The sequence below is a fragment of the Microtus oregoni genome, unplaced genomic scaffold (genome assembly GCF_018167655.1).
Source record: "Microtus oregoni isolate MIOR12 unplaced genomic scaffold, Mior012 000002F_ref0000024, whole genome shotgun sequence".
Classification (NCBI taxonomy): Eukaryota; Metazoa; Chordata; class Mammalia; order Rodentia; family Cricetidae; genus Microtus; species Microtus oregoni.
The window spans coordinates 24,468,164-24,489,053 of NW_024543061.1; the positions used below are offsets into that span (position 1 = coordinate 24,468,164).

General features: G+C 53.7%; 1 protein-coding gene across 4 annotated transcripts in view; it reads right to left on the reverse strand.

The window, feature by feature from the left end:
* The window catches only part of Tet3 (tet methylcytosine dioxygenase 3), a 102,609-nt gene extending 82,129 nt beyond the window's left edge, over positions 1-20,480 (reverse strand). The window contains exons 1-3 of one of the 4 annotated variants that reach the window (XM_041641248.1): positions 20,280-20,480; positions 18,751-19,482; positions 3,351-3,407 (exon numbers count right to left, since the gene is read on the reverse strand). In XM_041641248.1, the coding sequence (XP_041497182.1) occupies positions 3,351-3,407; positions 18,751-19,053 (360 nt within the window). In that variant the 5' untranslated portion in view covers positions 19,054-19,482; positions 20,280-20,480. Of the gene's footprint in view, positions 1-3,350; positions 3,408-3,681; positions 3,788-4,738; positions 4,811-18,750; positions 19,483-19,873; positions 19,927-20,279 lie in introns of those variants that run through there. The other 3 variants (XM_041641249.1, XM_041641251.1, XM_041641259.1) reach the window with 3 other exon arrangements.
* Between the last annotated feature and the right edge of the window lie 410 nt (positions 20,481-20,890).

Consider the following 20,890-nt stretch of genomic DNA (forward strand, 5'->3'; position numbering starts at 1 on the left):
TGCTGCGAACAGGGAGTCCTGCTGACTGCCAGATGTCTGGATGTGGGAGGAAGTGAGGCCAAAAACCCCAAGAGGTCAGGGATGGAAGGGGTCTTAAGAGGATGGGAAGACCCAAAAGCTGAGCCAAAACAAAGCCTCAGACATATTCCCAGCTCTGACCCCCCAGCCAGCCAAACCACTTGCCACAGCCTCCAGGGTATGGGAGGGAACCTGGCAAAACCACAAAGCCCATTTCTAGTGGAAGTGGCCATCTGTAGCTAAAAGCAGATGAACACCCAAGACCCCGCTCCTCACAAGCCCAGCAAAAGGACAACAGGCCATTATGGTGGTCTCAGAATGCAGTCCCAGGTTCCTGCATTGTGATGGACAGGGGTCGCCAAAGAGGCAGAACTGAGCTCTGTGGTTAACGCCGGCTCCTCCAAGCATGGGAAGCAATCTCTCCATTCCAACTTAAACCTGCCATCCTCTTTGCTGGTTCCTTTCCTGTTCCAGCATGACAGGTCCACCTGTTTTCAACCTCACTGCTGCCTGTAAGTGACCTCAGAGAAGGGGATTCCCCGACCTTCCAAAGAGCGGAGGCGCAGGCAGAAAAGAGCAGACAGGGGTGATCGAGAGTAAGCATGGAGTCAAGAAGCAGATCCTTAACAGGGCATTTCTGAAATAGTCAAAAGAAAGGCAGAAGGCAGAGATCCTGGGCCCAGTACCAAAATAGTTTCCAGACATCCTTATCCAGTGGAGTGCTCCCATGAGGCAGAGCGTGGGAGCCCCAACACAGGGCAGCCTGGTACTCTCGGCACTGGCCACTCTCTTCTGTCCAGGCTGCTGAGGTGAGGAGGCAGCAACAGGAGACTATGCTATGGCATATTCCCTGGGATATCACGGGTAAATGACATAAAGCGTAATATACAGTAAACCGGCGACTTGCATTCATCAAACACAGCTTTGTGGCCGTGCCAGGCACTGTGCACACCCACGCATCAGGATATTCCTGGCAGCACTTAGCACACAACGAGACATGCATTATTTCTTCTGGCTGCTGGACACCATTCACCCTTGGGGCTTGCCCCTCCCGTGCCCGTCCTGTGGGAACTTGTACACATACACACATGCATACACACTCCCTTTATCCTGACCATAGGAGGAGCTCTTCTACCATGACCTGATAACAGATTGGGCAAAACTCTCTCACCCCCAACAGGCCACCTAAGAAAATCCAATGTGTAGAAAATATAGGGACAAAACAGGGGCTCAGACCTGATTCTAGTGGCATCAAGGCTGGAAGGAAGCCATGGTTCACAGGCAGGCAACTCAGCACAAACAAGCACAGATACAAGCTCGGAGCAGGAGGAATGGAGCTCTTGTGCCCAGGGAAGGGGAAGCCCTTGATTTTCCTAACACTGCGGCTGGGTACTAGGCTGGAAGCCTCCAAAAGATCTTCACCAGATCCAGGGCAGTACAACAGGTGGTAGAGGAGGGAGCACCCTAGCAGAGTGCAAGGAAGCAGGTCTGCCAGGAGAGCCAACACCACAGCAGGCAGGCGGGCAGGCAGGGGGCAGGTTCAGAGGAGAGCGCTACCCCTCCCTGATCCCATCTGCCTCCATCCTTTGTCCTGCTTTCATTCGAGTTGGGGGACAGAAGAGTTCGCCTCATGATCTTAACATTCCCAGTGTGCACACTTTTGAGACAGTGTACCCAGTGACAACTCCCCCAGCCAGCAGCGGGTGGCCACGGGAAGCGGAGGTGGAAAGCTGTGGGTTCTGGCTCCCAAGAAAAGACAGCAGGAGCAAAAGTGAGCCAACGTGAGCTTACAGCTCTCCCGGAAGCCCATGCACAAACAGTATCAGTACAGGGTCTCCGCAGACCCTCCCAGGTGACTACCAACAACCCCCAGCCTCACCACGGCATGCCAGCCCCCTCAGAGAGCTGAGGTCACCTGGCTCTTCCTCCCCAACAAACTGTTTCTGAAGCAGAATCCATGTCCTTCCCCTAAACACTTCCTTGGGAAGAGGCCAGGGAATAACCTTAGGCTTCAGATCCACCTTGTAAGCTAGCCCAGGAACCCCCAACCCACACAGGAAGAAGCAGAGCCCCACCCTGTCAGCGTCACCACCCAGACAGTGAGGTGGCAGAGTGCCATTTCCAGCACCTCCTCAAAGCTTCCCACAGCTTTCCCAGGAAGCAGGAGGCAGCTCTGCAGGAAAGACTGAGAGCATGCTGGGACACTCACAGCTCGCCCACCTGCTACCTAAGCAACCGGGCTCCGGGTTTCCTCAATGCAAGGGGGAGCCCCACTGGGTCTGTCTGCCCACCTTTCCCACCCTCACTCCTGGTCTCTGCTCAAGAGAGCCAGCCACACTGTTTTCCTGTCCCAGTCCCCCACCTCCCAGGCCAGAGGTCACTACTGAGTAATAACAAACTCAAGACGGGGCCCCCAGCCCTGGAAAGCGGGGGAAATTGAAGGAAGTCTACTGATCTGGTCCTTGCTAGAAGGATTAGTTATGGCTTCTTAGTGGTCAGAGTCTCCCCAGACTCTCCATTCCCCCTACCAAATGCACCACTCCACCCTCTGAAAACCCACCTGGAATGGGTCAGAGCCCCTTTCTCTGCTTCCCCTACACCTGGGAACACTGCCTTCCCAGTCTCCCAGACACCAAGTGGTACAGAATAACAGCAGACACCCGCTGGCTTCCCAGCCATGATGTTGCATCAGCCCCCACCCTACCCAAAATATCCTCACCCCCACCACCTCCTCTCCTCTCTCCAGCCATCTCCATGGTGACAGCAGCATGACTAATGACACCCTATCAGCTCAGACTCAGGAGTGCAATTCTCCCTCCCCCTTACTGTCTTTCACCCCCCTCCCTCCCTGCGACGCGCACACCCCGGGGATTTCTGCAGATTGGACGCAAACCAACAGTGCCAGGGCCATTCTCCAGAGATTTCCAGAGGCAGGGGTGGAGAGTAGGTTGCATGTCTTTAACACACACACACACACACACACACACACACACACACACACAGAGTTAAACAACCAAACCCCAACTGCACCCAAACCATCCAGCTGAGAAAGCAAAAAGAATCCAAACAAAACCCACACAGGCCTGAGAATTCATTGGCCGCCCACACTCCCGCCGCCCCTCCCCCTCAGCTGCTTCTACACACACACACACACACACACACACACACACACACACACACGGAGATTAAGAGATCGCCAGAGGAGACCCTTCATTTATATCCAATCCAAACACTTCACCCCCTCCACGCGCGCCCATGTACACACATGTGTGTACACACACACATAGACACACGCGCGAGCGCGCACGCACACACGCAAGCACGCAGGGTACCTTGACAGTCGCCCCTTGTGCCCAAGGCCCTGCTCCTTCACCAGCCTTTATTTCCACCTGCAAAAGAAGCCAAAGACACTGGTGAGGTAGACTGGTAGCAGGCAAGTGGCAAAGCAGTCCTGCACAGGCCCCAGCGCACTGGAGGAGAAGGGGCCGGGGGAAGAAAGGCTGGACGGGACCATCTTCCTGCTCCAGCTGCCTCCCGAGCGCGGATGGGCCCCTGCGCCTTCCAGTGTTTTGTTTTCCTGCTCGGCTCTCGGGCCTCTTAAGATCCCGGCCCCGCTCCCGGCCTGCACACAGCCTCCCCTCCCCTCCAGGCCCTGCGCGCTACCTCGGCCGGCCTCCTCTACTGCATCGGCCGCCGCCGGGCCTCCCATTATCCCCGCCGAGGGAGCGCACCGAGGGAGGCACTGCAGAGGCGGCGGCCAGCTGCCGGCTGCTCCCGCCCCGCCAGGCTGGTGTGCGAGGGGGCGGTGCACACGCCAGCCAATCCCGCGCCCGGCCCTCCCCGCTAAGGACCTGCCCAGCAGCCAAGCCGGGGCCTTGGTCGTGGAAGCCAGAGCCACAAGGGCTGCTTCCCAGGCAGGCCGGGGATCCCGCGGCACTCCCCGCCAGGCGATATGCACAAGGCCTTCCCTGCACCTCCAGTGGGTGCACCTGGAGTACAGCGGAACGTGGAACGTAGAGGTGAGGGGTAGGTGGTATCCCAAACCGGCCACTCTCCAGCCGGCCAAGAGCAAAGTAAGAGCTTGTCCTCCAAGGAGAATCCAGGGCAGCACTTCTCTGTCTCTCTCTGTCTCTCTGTCACACACACACACACACACACACACACACACACACACACTCACGCACCCGCACGCACTTGCTCTGCAGACTGCAAAGGCATGGAGTAACTTACCAAAGGTGACAGCGCTAGAACTCAGCGGAGCTCAAACTCCCTGCCAGGTCTCTCCTCCCTGAAGACCATACCACCCTACTGAGCTCTATTGCCCTGCCCTCTTGCACCCCACTCGGGAAAATGGGTTGTAGCCCATACTTCATATGCTCCCACAAGTCAGCTGTGCCCTCCCTGGCACCCACTTTACTACCCTAAGATCACTCCCGACCGCTGCTGAAACATGCCTCATATGGTAGTCTCTCCTGGAGAGGCTTCACCAGGTGCCCCTTGCGAAACCTCCCTGGGCTCCCAGACCCCAAGAATTCCAGTCTAGTACCCTAACTCCAATCAAGCATACCAAAAGTGCAAGGGCCAGGAGACTAAAAGGGTGAGGGGGATAGCAAAGTCCTAGAAATCCACATTCCTGTAGTAATTCCCAGATACCCCAGGCACCTGACCTCACATACACTTTAGTACCCACATATCCCGTCCCCAGCCCGTGGTAACGTACCACTCTTAGCCTCTCTTTGCTCATCTGCAGAATGGAACCAGCAGCCATTTCATACAGCTGTGAGGCCTGAGCCGGCACGGGCCTGACCGACACCAGGTAGGTGTTGCTGCCTGGCAGCACGATACGGTTCTGCCAGAGCTCAGGGTGCTTTCTCATTCTCACAGATGAATAAGCTGAGGCCTAAGAGAAGTGACTCATAGAAGAGCGCCCCGCCCCTGCTCCAGTGACTCGCTCTATTACCCACTCCACCACAAATGCATAATTGTGCTCCCCCAGGGTCCCCAGGGGGTACTCAGAACCAGAAGAGCTGCCTTAGGAGGAGGGCAAGCCTGCCTCTGGTGAGGCGGCTTCGGGGGCCCACACTTGCCTCCCCTGTGGGACAAAGGGCAGTCTTACTAGGTCCTTCTCAGAGCAGGAAGGCGGGCAGATGACAAGATAAGGTAAGGGACCATGTCCTAAATCATGACTTTAGGTGACGAACTGAGTGTGTCTTTTGTGGTTTTGTTTTGTTTTTGTTACACAGTTGCTCTGTGTAACAGCCCTGGCTGTCCTGGAACTTGCTTCGTAGCCCAGGCTGGTTCAAATCCACCTGCCTCTGCCTCCCAAGTGCTGGGATTAAAAAGGCCCACCACCACCGGGCTGTGTTTGTGTCTTTTAACTCACATTACTGACCAGCATAAATAAATCCTTTCTCCTGGTTTCCTAAAGCCCTGTGTTACACACCCATGCACCCCACAGAGACAAACACAACTCCGAGAGTATCAATTAATACTGCTACTACTCCGGCTGCCACAGTGATCAGCCCCCTGCTACGCACAGGCCCGGGGCCAACCACCCTGTAGTATCATCTCATTTTACCCTCTCTACACACAGCCTTGTGCAGAAGGAAGACTCTTAGGATGCTGAACAATTTGCCCTTCAAACTTGGTGGGCTGGAATTCAAACCCAGACCCTTCCTGTCCTCTGTAGCCCCTTTCTGTCAAGCCTAGGGAAATAGACAACTGGGTCACTTAAAGTGACCACTTCCTGTCAAAGAGAGCTGAGAACACTAATGTTTTCACTCTTCTCTATGCTGCTTCCTGACTGACCCCTCCCCCGCACGCTAAAGCACTGCAAGGCTGAATCCAAACAGTGCCTCCCCTCTGCCAGGTCCTCCCTGGCCTGGAGAACAGCACACCGCCTCTTCTGGAGCCAGCACATCGGAGCAGTTATTTTATTTACTGTCGTTCTCCACGTGGGTGGGGCCGTCTTCCCCGCTTTTCCTAGGCTCTACACAGAACTGGAATGTGCTGAGCTGTGTTCTACCTCAGAAGTGTGGAGTAGCAGGGAGGCTGGGCACTGAGATGGTGTGAGGTCCCTAAAGCCTGGGGAGCGGGGGAGGGGCGGGGTGGCATCCACTCTCCTGGAAAGGACCAGCATGTCTCTTTCTCATAGTTTATGGGAACTCGAGCTGAGTTTACCCCATCTCCTTGGGCTAACTCTGTGCTCCTCCAACTTCAGGCACCCACCCTGCCCTCCAGCAGCCCTTAGCTAAACCACGGGAGCCTGTGGCCCCCAAGGCAGTCTGCTCGCTCCCATTCACATCCCACTCCAGCTACCTTACTTCTTGAGAGGTACATGATGCCAGGACAGTTCGCTTCCAACCTGACAGCGTTCTCATCTCTATATGCCCCTCTTTCTACATATGGGTTTCACTATGATCAACTCAGAGGCACATGGGATTCCTCTGCATAAGGACAACGATCCGTCCCCCGTCTTCCATGGGGTCTCCCAGTCTCCTCCGTTCTGGCTGCAGTAGTGGGGCCACAGAGGAGGTAAATGGGCTCACTTGCTGGAAACACTGAGAATCTCAAGACCATGGCTATCCACAAACCACACTGCACACAGACGAACAGGAACTCAGGGATGCCTAGACACCATGGGGAAGGCAGATTGCTGATGAACCACGCACCAAGCCTCGTGACGCCCCACAAAGGGGGACACAGCACAAAGCATCTTATTTAAATCTCAAACCACCAACATGCCAGGAGTCTTGCACACCCACTCTGTGGATGGGAAACAATAGAGTTCTACACACCTTGCCCAAGATCAAACAGCTACAGCGACCCAGCAAGGCTCTTCGTGTCACTTGCAGTGGCACACCCCAGAGCCGCCACGGACAGTCCTGCAACGCTCACGTCCATCTACCTCCTCCAGGGTGACAGGGGACTAGAGACAGGTCTCTTCTCTTCCTTGCCTTGTCCTGAACACAGTGCTTCTTGCACAGGGCTTTTCCTTCCTTGTCCAGCTGAAGCCCACATCCTCCGGGATGCCTTCTCTGGGTACCTCAGCTTGTTGCCAGTCCACAGCACCACCAACATTTCTCTTTGAACACCTGCGGTTTGTCTCTGTGTACATACACATGTCCTGCCTCCCCAGAGCACCCAATACTGAAGGCACTAGGAATTGACCGTGAGGTGAGACCTGTGACCCCCTTCCCTCTCCATCACACAAAGGATCCTGTCAAAGAAACCTAGCACCCCCTCCACCCTCTGAGCTTATGTTTCCCGGTGTCCACACATCAGTTTCCACCCAAGTAATTGCAGCCCATCACACATACATCATCCTCTATATTTGAAACTCTTTGAGGTTGTCATGGGAACTGCCTTTGCCTTCATTCACTGATCAGACCTCACAATTAGCTTTGGCAGCGGAAGTCTGTGTCAATGGCAATCACCAGGAGGAGGAAGCAGAGGAGGAGCAAAAGAAAAAAAAAATGCCCCTCCTTGGAGGTACAGCAGAACAAGATGCAACGAAGGCACCACCGCTGTCCCGGTGGACAAAGAGGTGGCCCCAGCGCCTACCCCTCACTTCCTCTCTGATAAATGAGACGCGTATACTGAGCCCGACACACAGTGCCACAATGCCTGTACCCGCACATCCTCCTACCAGTGCTTCTCACCCTTCCTAATGCAACAACACAGATCTTTGTATTGTGGTGACCCCCCAAAAATTATTTCATTGCTACTTTATAACTAGTTTTGCTACTGTGATGAATCATAATGTAAATATCTGATATGCAACGCCCTAGGGAGTTACACCCACAGGTTGAGAACCACTGTCCCAGATGCTTAGGGGAAGCTGTTGCACTATTTCATTGGGGTCAAAGTCAACTGTCATTAGGACCATCAAATGTCCCAGGACCCACTCAAATAACAGGAGACTCTATGGCATTACCTCAGAAACCCAGGGCAGCCTGGAGGAAGACTGCCAAGAGAAACTAGCACACACTTCGGCTCCCTCCGGATCTGTGCCCACCCTCAGGTATGCCCAGCAGCCTGCCTACATCTTTCCACAGCTCTGCCATCAGCTTCGAGCACTCCAGGCACAGAAATCAGGAGAGTCAGCCCTCCTTAATCTCACGAACCACTACCTCCAAACTCTCAAGGCCTGTTCCTTCCCTTCCCAGCTGGTCTGCTAGAGGCACAAGAGTGTTGAAGGCTAGACTCTGTCCTCAGGGCGTTCCTCCCTTCCAGCTTTTCAACAGCATCCTGGTAAGAAAACGTTTCCTTGGTCTCATGAAGGACAAAGTTAACACCGTTACTGCTCTACTCCAGGCTCAGGTTCAGTGCCCGATCTGGCACATGCCAATCCTGGGAAAGGTTTGCTGGATAGGGCTCGCTACAGGTTAAAGCATACCACTTGATTTTGGAAACTGAGGCAGCACCAGAGAGGAGCTGTACTTCTCCAGGAAGAGACATAGTAGGTCTTGGAACTTAGGAAGCATTCCAGAAAATATATGTCTTCCTTGTTCTTTATCCTGTCCTCTGAACCCCTCACTGTACCTCCCCTCACCCCAACCAGGCCTCAAGCAAGAGCCTGTCCTCCCTCTCTTCTAGAGTGCCAGAATAATTCCTGTCATCTTTGGGGGAAGCGGGTGACCTGTGTAAGGGGCAGGTCAATAAAAGCATAAAGACAGGCGAGAACAGCCACTGTCTCTGCCACATGAATGATTCAGACATGGAACACTAGAGTCCAGTACCTGGCCACTTGTTTCTGACCCAGCTTTTTCACGTCCCCTCTTGAGGCTTCCCCTGATAATGAAGAGGGGCAGTGTGGTATAAAGACACCCAGTCTCACCAATGCCCTTAGGACTGCCAGTGAGATTCCCCATCCTATTCTGAGACCCTGGAGCCGCTGCGCTAACAGCAGGGGGAAGCATGTAACCTGTCCACTAACTCCCAGGGCATCCCAGTGCTGGAACTCCCACAAGTCAGCTCAGCAGTTGGAACAGAACAGAGCCCTCTGAGAACCCAGCCCACCTTCTGCATTACTTAAGGCAATCAAGCAGCCCCCAGACCTGAGTTCACCTGAAAGGCAACTGAGGATTCCACACGGAGCTGCTTTCCCGGTCCCCCATGTCCAACCACTGCCTCAGCAATTAGTAGAAATTCAGTCTGCCAACTCCTTATTCAAGTGGCAGACAAGGCCACCAAAGTGTACACAGTTCAGGAGTGGCAGCCGTCTTGGACCCACACAGATCACAAGGAAGATGCCGGCAGCAATCCAGCTGGATCACAGGAATGCAGAGAGATAAGGGGGTCTTGTCCTCTGACATCCTCTATTCCTGAGCACTCCAGTGTTCTTCCACAGGCAAAGAGATGGAGTCTAGACATTTGAGTCCCAATAGTCAGCCTACCTACCAGCACACTGCCTTCTCCAGGAGACAGCCTAAGGCAGAGGGCTAACTCTGGACCGGGCTTGTGAACAAGTAAACGCAGGACCAGACGTTAACATGAACAAGGTTCACAGAGGCTTTAATCAGGACTGTGGGTGGAAGGGTCCCCGTGTGGAATCACACCTTACTCATACCGTGTCCTAAAGAAATACATAGTCGGGGCTGGAGAGATGGCTCAGAGGTTAAGAGCATTGCCTGCTCTTCCAAAGGTCCTGAGTTCAATTCCCAGCAACCACATGGTGGCTCACAACCATCTGTAATGGGGTCTGGTGCCCCCTTCTGGCCTGTAGGCATAAACACAGAATATTGTATACATAATAAATAAATAAATATTAAAAAAAAAAGAAATACATAGTCATGCCTTCAAGAACGGGTTCTGTAGTCGGTTAGAACCCAGGGGAGCATTGTTCTCTTCTATATCACAGCTATGAGCCATAATCCCCAACTCTGTTGGCTATTTCCCCAACCTGAAAGGGGCTATGGTAAGTAAGGATGAATCTGAGGACCACACAGGGACACCCTGTGTGCAGCTCATAGCTCTGCCCAATAGATCTCCTATAGCAGTAACTTTTAGAGACAGGGTATTTGCATAGACTGAGACTGGGCTGCATAAGGAGTTAAGCCAGACTCCAAGCCATGATTGCACTCTGTCTTCATCTCCCAAGTGCTAGGATTACAGGTATAACCACCACTTCCAGCAAAGAACATTCTTTATCTGCACTGTCCAACAAGAGCCATTAGCCACATGCAGCTAATTAGAAAATAGCTATTGTGACCATTACTGTATTTAATTTTAATTTAAATAGCCGTCCATGGCTTATGGATCTCACATTGGATGGCTCAAGTAAATCATGCTTCTTAAATCTGGGGTAGCCATGAATGTTCTTGAGAATGTGCTAAAAACTACATACTGTCTCCCCAGAGAAGATACACTGTCACGCTTTGATGAGACATTCAGCTAAACCTTCCTGAAACTTCACAAACATGACCTCGACTCAGACCCAAGACTAATTCCAGTTACAGGATAAAGTCTAGGGCTGGGGGCACAACTTGGTCCGCACTTAATTGCCTAACATACTTGAGGTCTAATCCCCAGCATGACAAAAAAATAGTAAGTAAATTAATTAAGCGGCCGCGGAGGTGGCTCCAGCTAATGAAGTGCTCGCTGCACAAGCACGAGGACCTGAGGTTTGAGCGCCAGCAGCCATGTGAAAACCCAGCACAGTGTGTGTTGTAATCCCACACTAGAGAGGTGGAGACAGAAGGATCCCAAGGCTTGCTGGACAACCAGGCTGGCTGAATCTGCAAACTCAATGGAAGACTGACTCAGAAAACAGGTGGTTAGGCTGGAGAGAGGGCCAATGGCTAAAAGCACTGACTGTCCTTGTAATCCTAATTCCAGGGGACCCAACACCCTCTTCTAGTCTCCACACTGGTGCACATGAATACATGCAAGCAAAACACCCATATACATAAAATAAAGATATGTATGTATGTATGTATATATATTTTAATGACATGGTCAGGTCATGGTGACAAGGGACAAAAAGGTCTATACATTCGAGGCCAGCCTGGTCTACATAATGAATTCCAAGCCAATCAGGACTATATGGCAAGTCTGTCTCTAAAATAGAAGGTAAACAGCAATTGAGGAACACATTCAATACTGATCATTGGCCTCCACACACAGGCACACACAGATATACACAGGGCACACACAGGCACACACAGATACACACAGGCACACACAGATACACACAGGTGCACACAGATACACACAGGCACACACAGATACACACAGGCACATACAGGTACACACAGATACACACAGGCACACACAGATATGCACAGGCACACATAGATATGCACAGGCACACACAGATACACACAGGGCACACACAGGTGCACATAGATACACACAGGCACACACAGATATGCACAGGCACACACAGGCACATACAGGTACACATAGATACACACAGGCACACACAGATATGCACAGGCACACACAGGCACATACAGGTACACACAGATACACACAGGCACACACAGATACACACAGGCACACACAGGTGCACACACAGGCACACACAGATACACACAGGGCACACACAGGTGCACACACAGGCACACACAGATACACACAGGCACACACAGGCACACACAGATACACACAGGCACACACAGATACACACAGGCACACACAGATACACACAGGTACACACAGTTACACACAGGTACACACAGGCACACAGATACACACAGGCACACACAGGGCACACACAGGCACACACAGATACACACAGGGCACACACAGATACACACAGGCACACACAGATACACACAGATACACACAGGTACACACAGGCACACACAGATACACACAGGCACATACAGGTACACATAGATACACACAGGCACACACAGATATGCACAGGCACACACAGGCACATACAGGTACACACAGATACACACAGGCACACACAGATACACACAGGCACACACAGGTACACACAGGCACACATAGATATGCACAGGCACACACAGATACACACAGGGCACACACAGGTGCACATACAGGCACACACAGATACACAAAGGCACACACAGATACACACAGATACACACAGGCACACACAGATACACACAGATACACACAGGTACACACAGGCACACACAGATACACACAGGCACATACAGGTACACATAGATACACACAGGCACACACAGATATGCACAGGCACACACAGGCACATACAGGTACACACAGATACACACAGGCACACACAGATACACACAGGCACACACAGGTACACACAGGCACACATAGATATGCACAGGCACACACAGATACACACAGGCACACACAGGTACACACAGGCGCACACAGGTACACACAGGTGCACACACCGGCACACACTAGTGCACACACAGGTGCACACACAGGCACACACAGATACACACAGGCACACTCAGGCACACAAAGATACACACAGGCACACGCAGGGCACACACAGGCACATACAGGCACACACAGATACACACAGGGCACACACAGATACACACAGGCACACACAGATACACACAGGGCACACACAGGCACACACAGGTACACACAGGCACACAGATATGCACAGGCACACACAGGTACACACAGGCACACACAGGTACACACAGGCACACATAGATACACACAGGCACACACAGGTGCACACACAGGCACACTCAGGCACACAAAGATACACACAGGCACACGCAGGTACACACAGGCACACACCGGCACACACAGATACACATGCACACAAACTAAGTACAAAATGTGGCCAAAAAATATTATGGCCCAGGTTAGGTATTTCTTCTGCAAGAAAGCTTCTAAGGAATACGCAGCTACACCTGATGTTACACTTCCCACAGACCCGGGAAGGTCTCTCACTCCAGAGGATGCCTTCAAAAGGTATCCCCAGTCCGCAGACCCATGCAGGCACAGGACACAGGGCACCTCTAAGGCTAGCTCACGAGGGTAGGAAAAACAGTAAACATCACATTCTTTTTTCTAACATGGCTCCAGTCAGCCTGCTTCGAACCTACTAACAAGGTCTGCAGACTCCTCCACAGGAAGGAGTTGACTCCTCTTCCACACGACTTTTTCCTCTACTGCTTTGGAAACTGACTAGCCCGGTTTCCTTTGATTGTCCTATACGTGGCAGATCTCTCAAGATAGGCTGACAAAATTTTCAGAGCTTCAGTTCTTTCCACCTGACCAGGAAATCAGAGTTCCTCACACGCACCTCTCTTTTTAAAACAAGTCCCAGGAGGGCTGGAGAAAGGGGTCAGAGTTTAGCATTTGTTCTTGCAGATGACTCAGGTCCGATTCCTGGGACTCGTGTGATTTGAAAACCATCCATGACTCCAGCTCTACGGGGATCCAACCCCCTCTTCTGCCTCTGAGGGCACCAGGCACGGATGTGCAAGCAGAACACTCATACACATAAAATAAACCCAAAACAAGGTCAAACAACTGCAGACTTTTCCACGTCTCTTCGGTCCCACTCAATCTGGCCGAGGCTTGCTGCTTAAGCTGCCCACTCTCCTCAGCCCCCTTCCCATCTTCCAACCTAGTCACTTCCTCTTGGAATTCCCGGCCACCATAGCTGTGCAACTGCAGAGCCTTCAGCCAGACCCAGGATTCCACTGCTGCACCCCTCCCTCTGCTAACCACTTGTGACCTGTGGGCCTACAACCTCCCACATCGGGCATCTCAACAGCAAACACTGCCGGAGAGCTTGCCTGGCTGTTTTCAGATCACACCCAGTCCTTAAGCAGCACTACCCAAAACTAGCCTGAGAACATGGAGTCAATCCGGGGTCAGGTTCTCCTTCGCTAGCTGTCAGCTGGAATTCTGGGCCTGGATGTGAGGTCTTCTGATCCTTTCCCACCTCCCTACCCCTTTTTCCTGGTCACACAAGTATTGGGAAGTCACCCTTCAAGTTCTAATAGTTATATAAAGCACGTACTATCTGGCTGAACTACAGATTTGGGTTCCAAAGGTTTGGGATAAGGTCAGAGATTCTGCACTCCCTGCAAGCCCTCCCCGCAAACCCTAGAAGACGCTGCTGGTCCACGGCAAAGCAAGGTGGAAGTGAGACTAAGCTATTTGGTGTCCTGCAAATCGGGCAGAGCCGTGCCTCTCTTGTCTGCAGCAGAGGGTCTCCACCCTGAACATCAGATTCACTCTAAGAGCCTCAATCCAGTCAAGTATGCTCTAGGCCAAATGGTGGCTGGGGGGACCCGTTCACTAGGAGTTAAACATTTTCCCAGGTGATCCCAGGGTTGAACCCCCGCTCTCCAGTGCTTGATGGACAGGGCAGGGACGCTCAGATCTATGCAGGAGGCTTCTGCAGCAGGCTGCTCCCAAAGGAATCACGGCACTCCCAGTCCACTGCTAGCCTTTCTAGCTTCATCACCCTTTTAACACCTTGTTCTATAACAAACAAAAATTAACACCAAACTTACATGCTTATGATTTCCAAAATCTCCAAACCTGGACTTCTTGCCAGCCCTAATCTTATCAGCGCAATTCTCAGAGCACTGGGGAAGATGGTCAGTGGGCGTGAATGCGCAGTGGAGTCTGGCTCTCCTTTTCCCAGGATAAACTCCCCTGGACACGGGGACCCAGGCTTGTTTTCCTGTCCCTAGTTACGCTCCTAATGGAGGCTTGCTTCACTTCCTTCTCCTTGCGCATCACAGAGAATCTGCTGTCCTAGCATTTCCGAGGCACAGGACCTTCTGGCCACTGGGCTTCCTGATGTGCCTGGGAAGGCTCAGACAGACCCTGAGTCTTCCATGTCAAACTCTAACGGGCGCAACCTGGACCATCCCTGTACTCTTGACAGTACTGTGGCACCACACAAAAGGCTCCTGTTAGGCTTGGGCCCCTTCACTACCCTTGTCATGTTTCCTTTTTAAGAAAAAACAAACAAAAAACAAAAACCAATCTCTTCCTCCAGCCGACTATCCTTATGGAGTCTGTGGCTATGGGGTTTTAAACCAGTGCCTCAAAGACGATTATCTGGTCGCTTGCCCAGCCTCTTCTCATGCCTCACACAACCAGGTGGACTTATTTTTAAAGAAATCTCATCACCTCTACTTTTCGCTGCTTCTCCCTTTGCTGAACACCTTCCTCGGGAGCTAGCTTAGTGAGACCCCATCATGTTTCTGACATTGTGGAAAGATCTCCTGGCCCCCCAAAGCTGCAAGGTGTCTTGTCAGGAAGGTGAAGATGATGCATTTGGCTGAGGGCTAGCAAGTAAGTACTCTGCAACCACAAACCGTTTCTCTGCTGTTCATCCACTGTCCTGCTTCCAGCCTGAAGCCTAGATTCCCCTGCACAGATCTTCTCCTACCTACTCAGCTTTTTCTTCCCTTGCGCATGCCCAGGACCACAGTGCCGTCTTGTTCCTGGTGCGCAGACACTCCTTCCTACACCTGGCTCCAGAGTCCTGATCCACGGTTGTTCATCCAGCGAGCCAGGGGATGTCTCAAGATACACTTATTTTGTACTTTACAGGCTTACAACAGACTAATACAGTTGTTTATATGTGAAGTTCAATCCTGCCATTGTGTGCTGGCTACCTACTGTGTGCCAGACAAGATGCATATTTTATTTTGCATTTCCATTTCATTCTTATTAACACCCTGAGGAGGATTACCCCTATCTCACAACCCAAAACACCAAAGCTAGAGGGATTTACTATGTCGCCCTAGTGTGCTTCACACTCGACCCTGAGAAGCCTGTCTTTATTCAAGTGAAAAAGGTGCAAATAGAACAAACTCTGATACCGGCCTAAGCCCTGGAAGTAGGAAAGAAGGCCACAGTAGAGGTACAAACTCCTTTGGATGTGTTATATCTACTTCCAACCCAGGAGCACCCACAGGCCCCTGGGAAGCCACCTTTAATCTTCAAATTCTAAACTACGGAGTTCAGGGATTCTGACTCACCCTTCTCAAAGCCCACTGGGGAAAAGAAAGGCAAGCAGAGAAGCAAAAGGGAAAACACAGATAAGTACTCTCCCTCCCGTGTCCACCACCCTCATAGGATGGTACCAAGCAGCCATCAGCAGACAGCATAAAAGAAACCCCAAAGGCAGCTGGGAGAGTGGAGTCAGGATGGAGTTAAGGAAGGATGCCCAGACTACTAGAAACGCAGGGACACAGATGAAAGCAGATGCTAAGACTTCTAAGGCTCTGGGAATGGAGTACCCCACCACACCCAAAGAGTCAGGCCAAAAGAAAAAAAGACCTCCCAGTCCCGGTCCTGGGACACTCCGCCCCCCCCCCCTTAAGCATTTCGAAGATCTAATGATTAAGATCACTTCAGTCCCCTGGGGCAGTTAAATGCGCAGCTGAAGCGGAGTCTCTCAGGCTCAGGCGCATCGCATCTCGGGCTGCAGGCTGAGAATGTGCCCGAGACAAGCCCCTTAGATGGAGTGTTGTCCAGACAGCCATTCTCAGGCTCTCAAGCCTTGTAGGAGCAGGGTGAGAAGGAGAGGCATGAGTTACCATTTTGTCTTTTTTTTTTTTCTTAAACCAAGCAAAGACAGCAAAAACAAACGTCTTTCTTCAAAGTTTAAATATCAAAGGGAAGCTACCCACCTCTGGAGCACTGCTCATTAAAAAAAATTAAAGGTTAGGATCATCAAGATTGGGGGGGGGGGTGTAAAGGTGTCAGCTGCAAAGCATGGGGACCCGACTTTGAATTTCAGGACCCACACAGTAGAAGGAAGAAACCTAGCTCTCGAGTTGTCCTCTGACTTCCACGTATGCGCCACGGTGCAGAAACACACGCAAATAAACAATGAAATAATCAACTCTAAAAAAAAACTCATTCCACCGTCACCGCGCTACGTTATTTCTCTGGAAACTGGAGCCGGCCCCAGTCCACAGACCTACATATAGACCTTCTGTCCTCGGGTATCACAGGCTGTCCAGCTACATTTCTACCTGACCCCAGGGGCCTAGGGGAGCCGCCAACCACACACGGCAAGGTCTGCCGGGTGCACAGACTTCTCAGGGCTGTCTCTAAGACTCCTCCACCCCAGGTCCGCGGGATCTTTACCATGACCACCCGGCAGCCTGGCCAGCAGCCTGGCCAGCAGCTTACACAAGAAGATGACAGCCCTGGCCGTATTCCCAGCCCCCTTCATTCAGGTATGCCCCACTGTGGCCAAGACCGGCACTTAACGCCATCCATAAGGGCCACCAAGAATATCTAGCGCACCGAGTTGGGCATCTTTACCCGAGTCTGTCAGAGGAGTGGAGAGAGATACGGGGACAGAAGAAGGAAGTGCCCCGTTAGAAAGAAGGAAATGATGGGATCCAGCCACACCACATGCAGTTCTCACAACCTAATGCCAGCTTATATCTCCCCCAGCCTCTAGGAAAGGACCTGGAGGGCACAAGGTGAGCAGCATGAAAACTGTCCAATACCAGCAGTATAGAAGGACGGGACACTACTGCCCCAAGGCTGGGGGGAGGGGAGCTACAGAGCTGATCCAGATGTCCGCAGAGACTGTTGTGCCTGAGCCATGACTTAGGGTATGTAGCAAGTGGGCAAAGGGAGTGAAGGAACAGAACCCCTGCCCCCAGCACTTGGATCTTTCTTCCTGGCCAAAGCCCTAATAGCTTGAGGCACGCACAGCTCCATGTTCAGCAGTCAGAGAAATCCCAAGTGTGGCGGCATACCAGCCCAGCCACAGGTGACCTTGTGACCAGAGCACAGCAGCTCCTGGACCAGCGGAGGGGGCTTTGGAGGTCAACAAGGACAACTTGATTTTCCCAAAAGACAGGCCCAGAGGGGCAGAATAGTCTCGGCTATTGGACAAATTAGTGGCACGGCTGGGAGCCCTGCAGACTGCGTAGGCCTCTGTCTCTGTCCAGCGCCGGTTCCGCTGCCTGGAGCAACTTCAGCGGCTGCACGCTCCGCCTAAAATCTGTTCTGTTGGTCAGTCCCTACTTTCACCAACTGTCTGCTGTCATAGCTGCCACCAACTTAATGTGGAGTGTTCATCACCATAGTAGAAAGGAAAGAAGCCCAATACAGGGCCACTGCCCCTCCAGCCCTCCCCCACACACACACCCATTCCGGCTGCTCTCAGCCCAAGTCTTCCCCTGATCTTCTACCCTGAACACAGGGAGTCCTTGAGAATATCTCAAAAGCACATCATTCATTCATAAATTGGCATCCAGTACCCACTACTATGCCAAAAAGTCTTTGGCCCCAGAAAGTATCCCATATCATTGAGAAGCCCAATCAGGCATCTCTCACTAAATTCCCTGTTTAAGAAAAACAAGAACCCAAGGAAAGGTTTAGGGGAGAAATACCCCTGCTCCATCAGGACAGCACCAAAGCCGACCAGTCATCCGGAACTTTCACTCTCAGCTCATCCACCTCCATCTCCAGCGCCTCACTGCCACCACAGCTGTCCACATCACCCACCTAAAGTCCACCCGAGGCGTCCAGCTCAAGCTAGACATCGCTGTCCTGCATCAACCATAAACACCCAGGAGGAGGAGGAGGTTGGCTCTCCATGCTCTGCAAGGGACTGAGTTACTCTCATACAAACCATCAGCCTGAAAAAGGAACCCACTGGGCTTCCAACAGCAGGCTAGGCTCCAAAGGAGACCAAGGGACCAGAAATGGAAGGGCAGGCATAACTGGATGAGCCTTTTTAACCAGACCCTCGTGATGACAACGCCCTCAAGGAAGGGATGGGGAGCCTAGCAGAGGCCCGCTTACCTCTTTAAGAAGCCCCACTTTTTTCTTCAGCACCTCACACTTGCGAAGTTTGCAGATCTGGTGCGTGCGGCGATTGGTGCAGCTAGTGCAAGACCCACAGTTTTCCAGCCGCCGGCAGGGCTCACAGGTCCCACACCTTTTTCTTTTCTTTCGCCCATCTCCACCCCCTCGCAGTTGGGTCTCACTCCCAGCCATAGGAAGCCCAGGCCCCTGGAAGCCCCCTACCATCACCTGGCCCTGCGGGAAATCATAAAGGCCTGGGAGGTCCGACTGGACCGCCAAGGGCACCTGAAACTGGCTCATGATGCTGAGGTTGCCAGGGAAGGGAGCATAGGTGCTGGGTTAAACTACTGTCCAGTCTCCTGATGCCAGCAAATGCCACCAACAGGTCGTTCTCTCCTAAACAAGTCTACAAGGGTGACGGCAAGAAGCTTCGGCCTCTGGAATGAGTGTCTCTTCTTGAACCCTCTTCACCTCCGCTGCAGCCGGCTGCCAGGGCTCCTTCCAGGACCAGTCTCCCACCTGCAGGGCCCCCGGATCAGGGACAAGACAGTAGCAGCAGCAGCCCCCAGGAAAGGTTTCATCTTGGCTGGGTGGGTTCTTCACCCTCACCCACCCGGGGCTCAGGCATGAGGCGAGCCAATGGGTGTGTGGTGGGGCAGATTAGGGTGAGGAGTTTCCTCCTGACAGGTCTCCCTCCCTGGGTCAGGATGGTGGAGAAGGCTACGCTGCCTGGGGGTGGAAAAGACACAGAAAGGGGAAGCACATCACTCGGGGCTCAGGGACAACTTTCACGTGTTATCTCTTCCTGCTTCTGGGAAGAGAGAAAATGGGGGAAGCCAGAGTCTGAGTCAAACGAAGTCCTTAGAGCCTCAGATGGAGGCACAGGGAACTAGTTGGGGGTAGGGAGGCATTCAAGGGGATGAGGGGTGCTAAAGGTGGGATTTCTGAGAAAGTTGCTCTGTGCACCCCCAAACATACATCTTCCACTGGCTTGTGAGTTTCATTAAAATCCAAGCGAAGTCCCTTACTGGGGGGCCACAGGACCTTCCCCGAGGTAACAGAGCTTACAAAATAAAGTTTGCAGAGGTTCGTTCATTAGAGTGGATGGCACCCCAAGTACCTAGGCGGCCTGGAGGTGGGGGGCGCGCCCGTGGGGAGTCCCAAGTCGGCCACTTCGCCAAGCCCCCAAGAGCGGGAGCCCCGAGGGCCACAGAGGAAAGCGACCCGCGCCACCGAGGGGCGCGCGGAGGGGGCGCGCTGGGGCGCAGGCCAGGCTGCGCGCGCCGCCGCCGCCACTGCTCCGGCTCCTTTGTTCTGGGGCCTCGGCCGCTCAGCTCCCGCTGCACCGCAGCCCCCGCCCCGCCACCCCCACCCGGCAGCAGCGCACGGCCACCCGGAGCTCCCTGCCGGGTCTCCGGCTACCCTGCTGCGCCCACCCCGGCCTTGCCACGGTCCCCGCGCCGCCCCTCCCCCCACGCGCTGCCCCTCCCCCACCGCGGAGCCGGAAAGCCACCGGCTGCACCGACCTGCCCGCCGCCTCCGGGGCGGAGCGCACAAAGGGGCAAAGTTTCCCAGCCTGCCGCTGCCGCTGCCACCGCCGCCACCGCCACGGCCCAAGGTGTGCGCCTCCAGGAGCGGAGCGCCTAGCCCGGCCAAGCTCGCTGCGCGCGCGGAGTCCCCCCGCCCCAGTCCTGGCCGAGCACGGGACGGCACAGGAGGAAGGAAGAGGCAGCGGCGGCGGCCGCGGCGGCGGCAGCAGCAGCAATGAAGGCGGCCGCGGGACTCCCCGCCCCCCGCGCGCCGCGGCACGTGCTCGCCCGGGGACTCCCCCGCCCGGGAGGGCGCGCACGTGCGGTCCCGCCGAGGCTGGCCGCTAGGCCCGGGACCGCGCAAGAGCGGAGTTCCCGGGTAGGGAGCGATGCGCGCGCGGGCTGGCCGGGCTTTGCACCTGCAGCGCCTCCTTGGGCCTCGCGGAGGGGCCCTCCGGAGAAGCGGCTGTCCCCGCGGGCTGGCCCGTCCCTGCCCTCCGGCGGGGCCCGAAGCCCAAGCTGTCGAGGCGGGGCGGGGCGGGGCGCGGACCTCCCCAGCTAGGCCCTTGGCCCAGCTGCCTGGGTGTCCCCACTTCCTGCCACTCCCT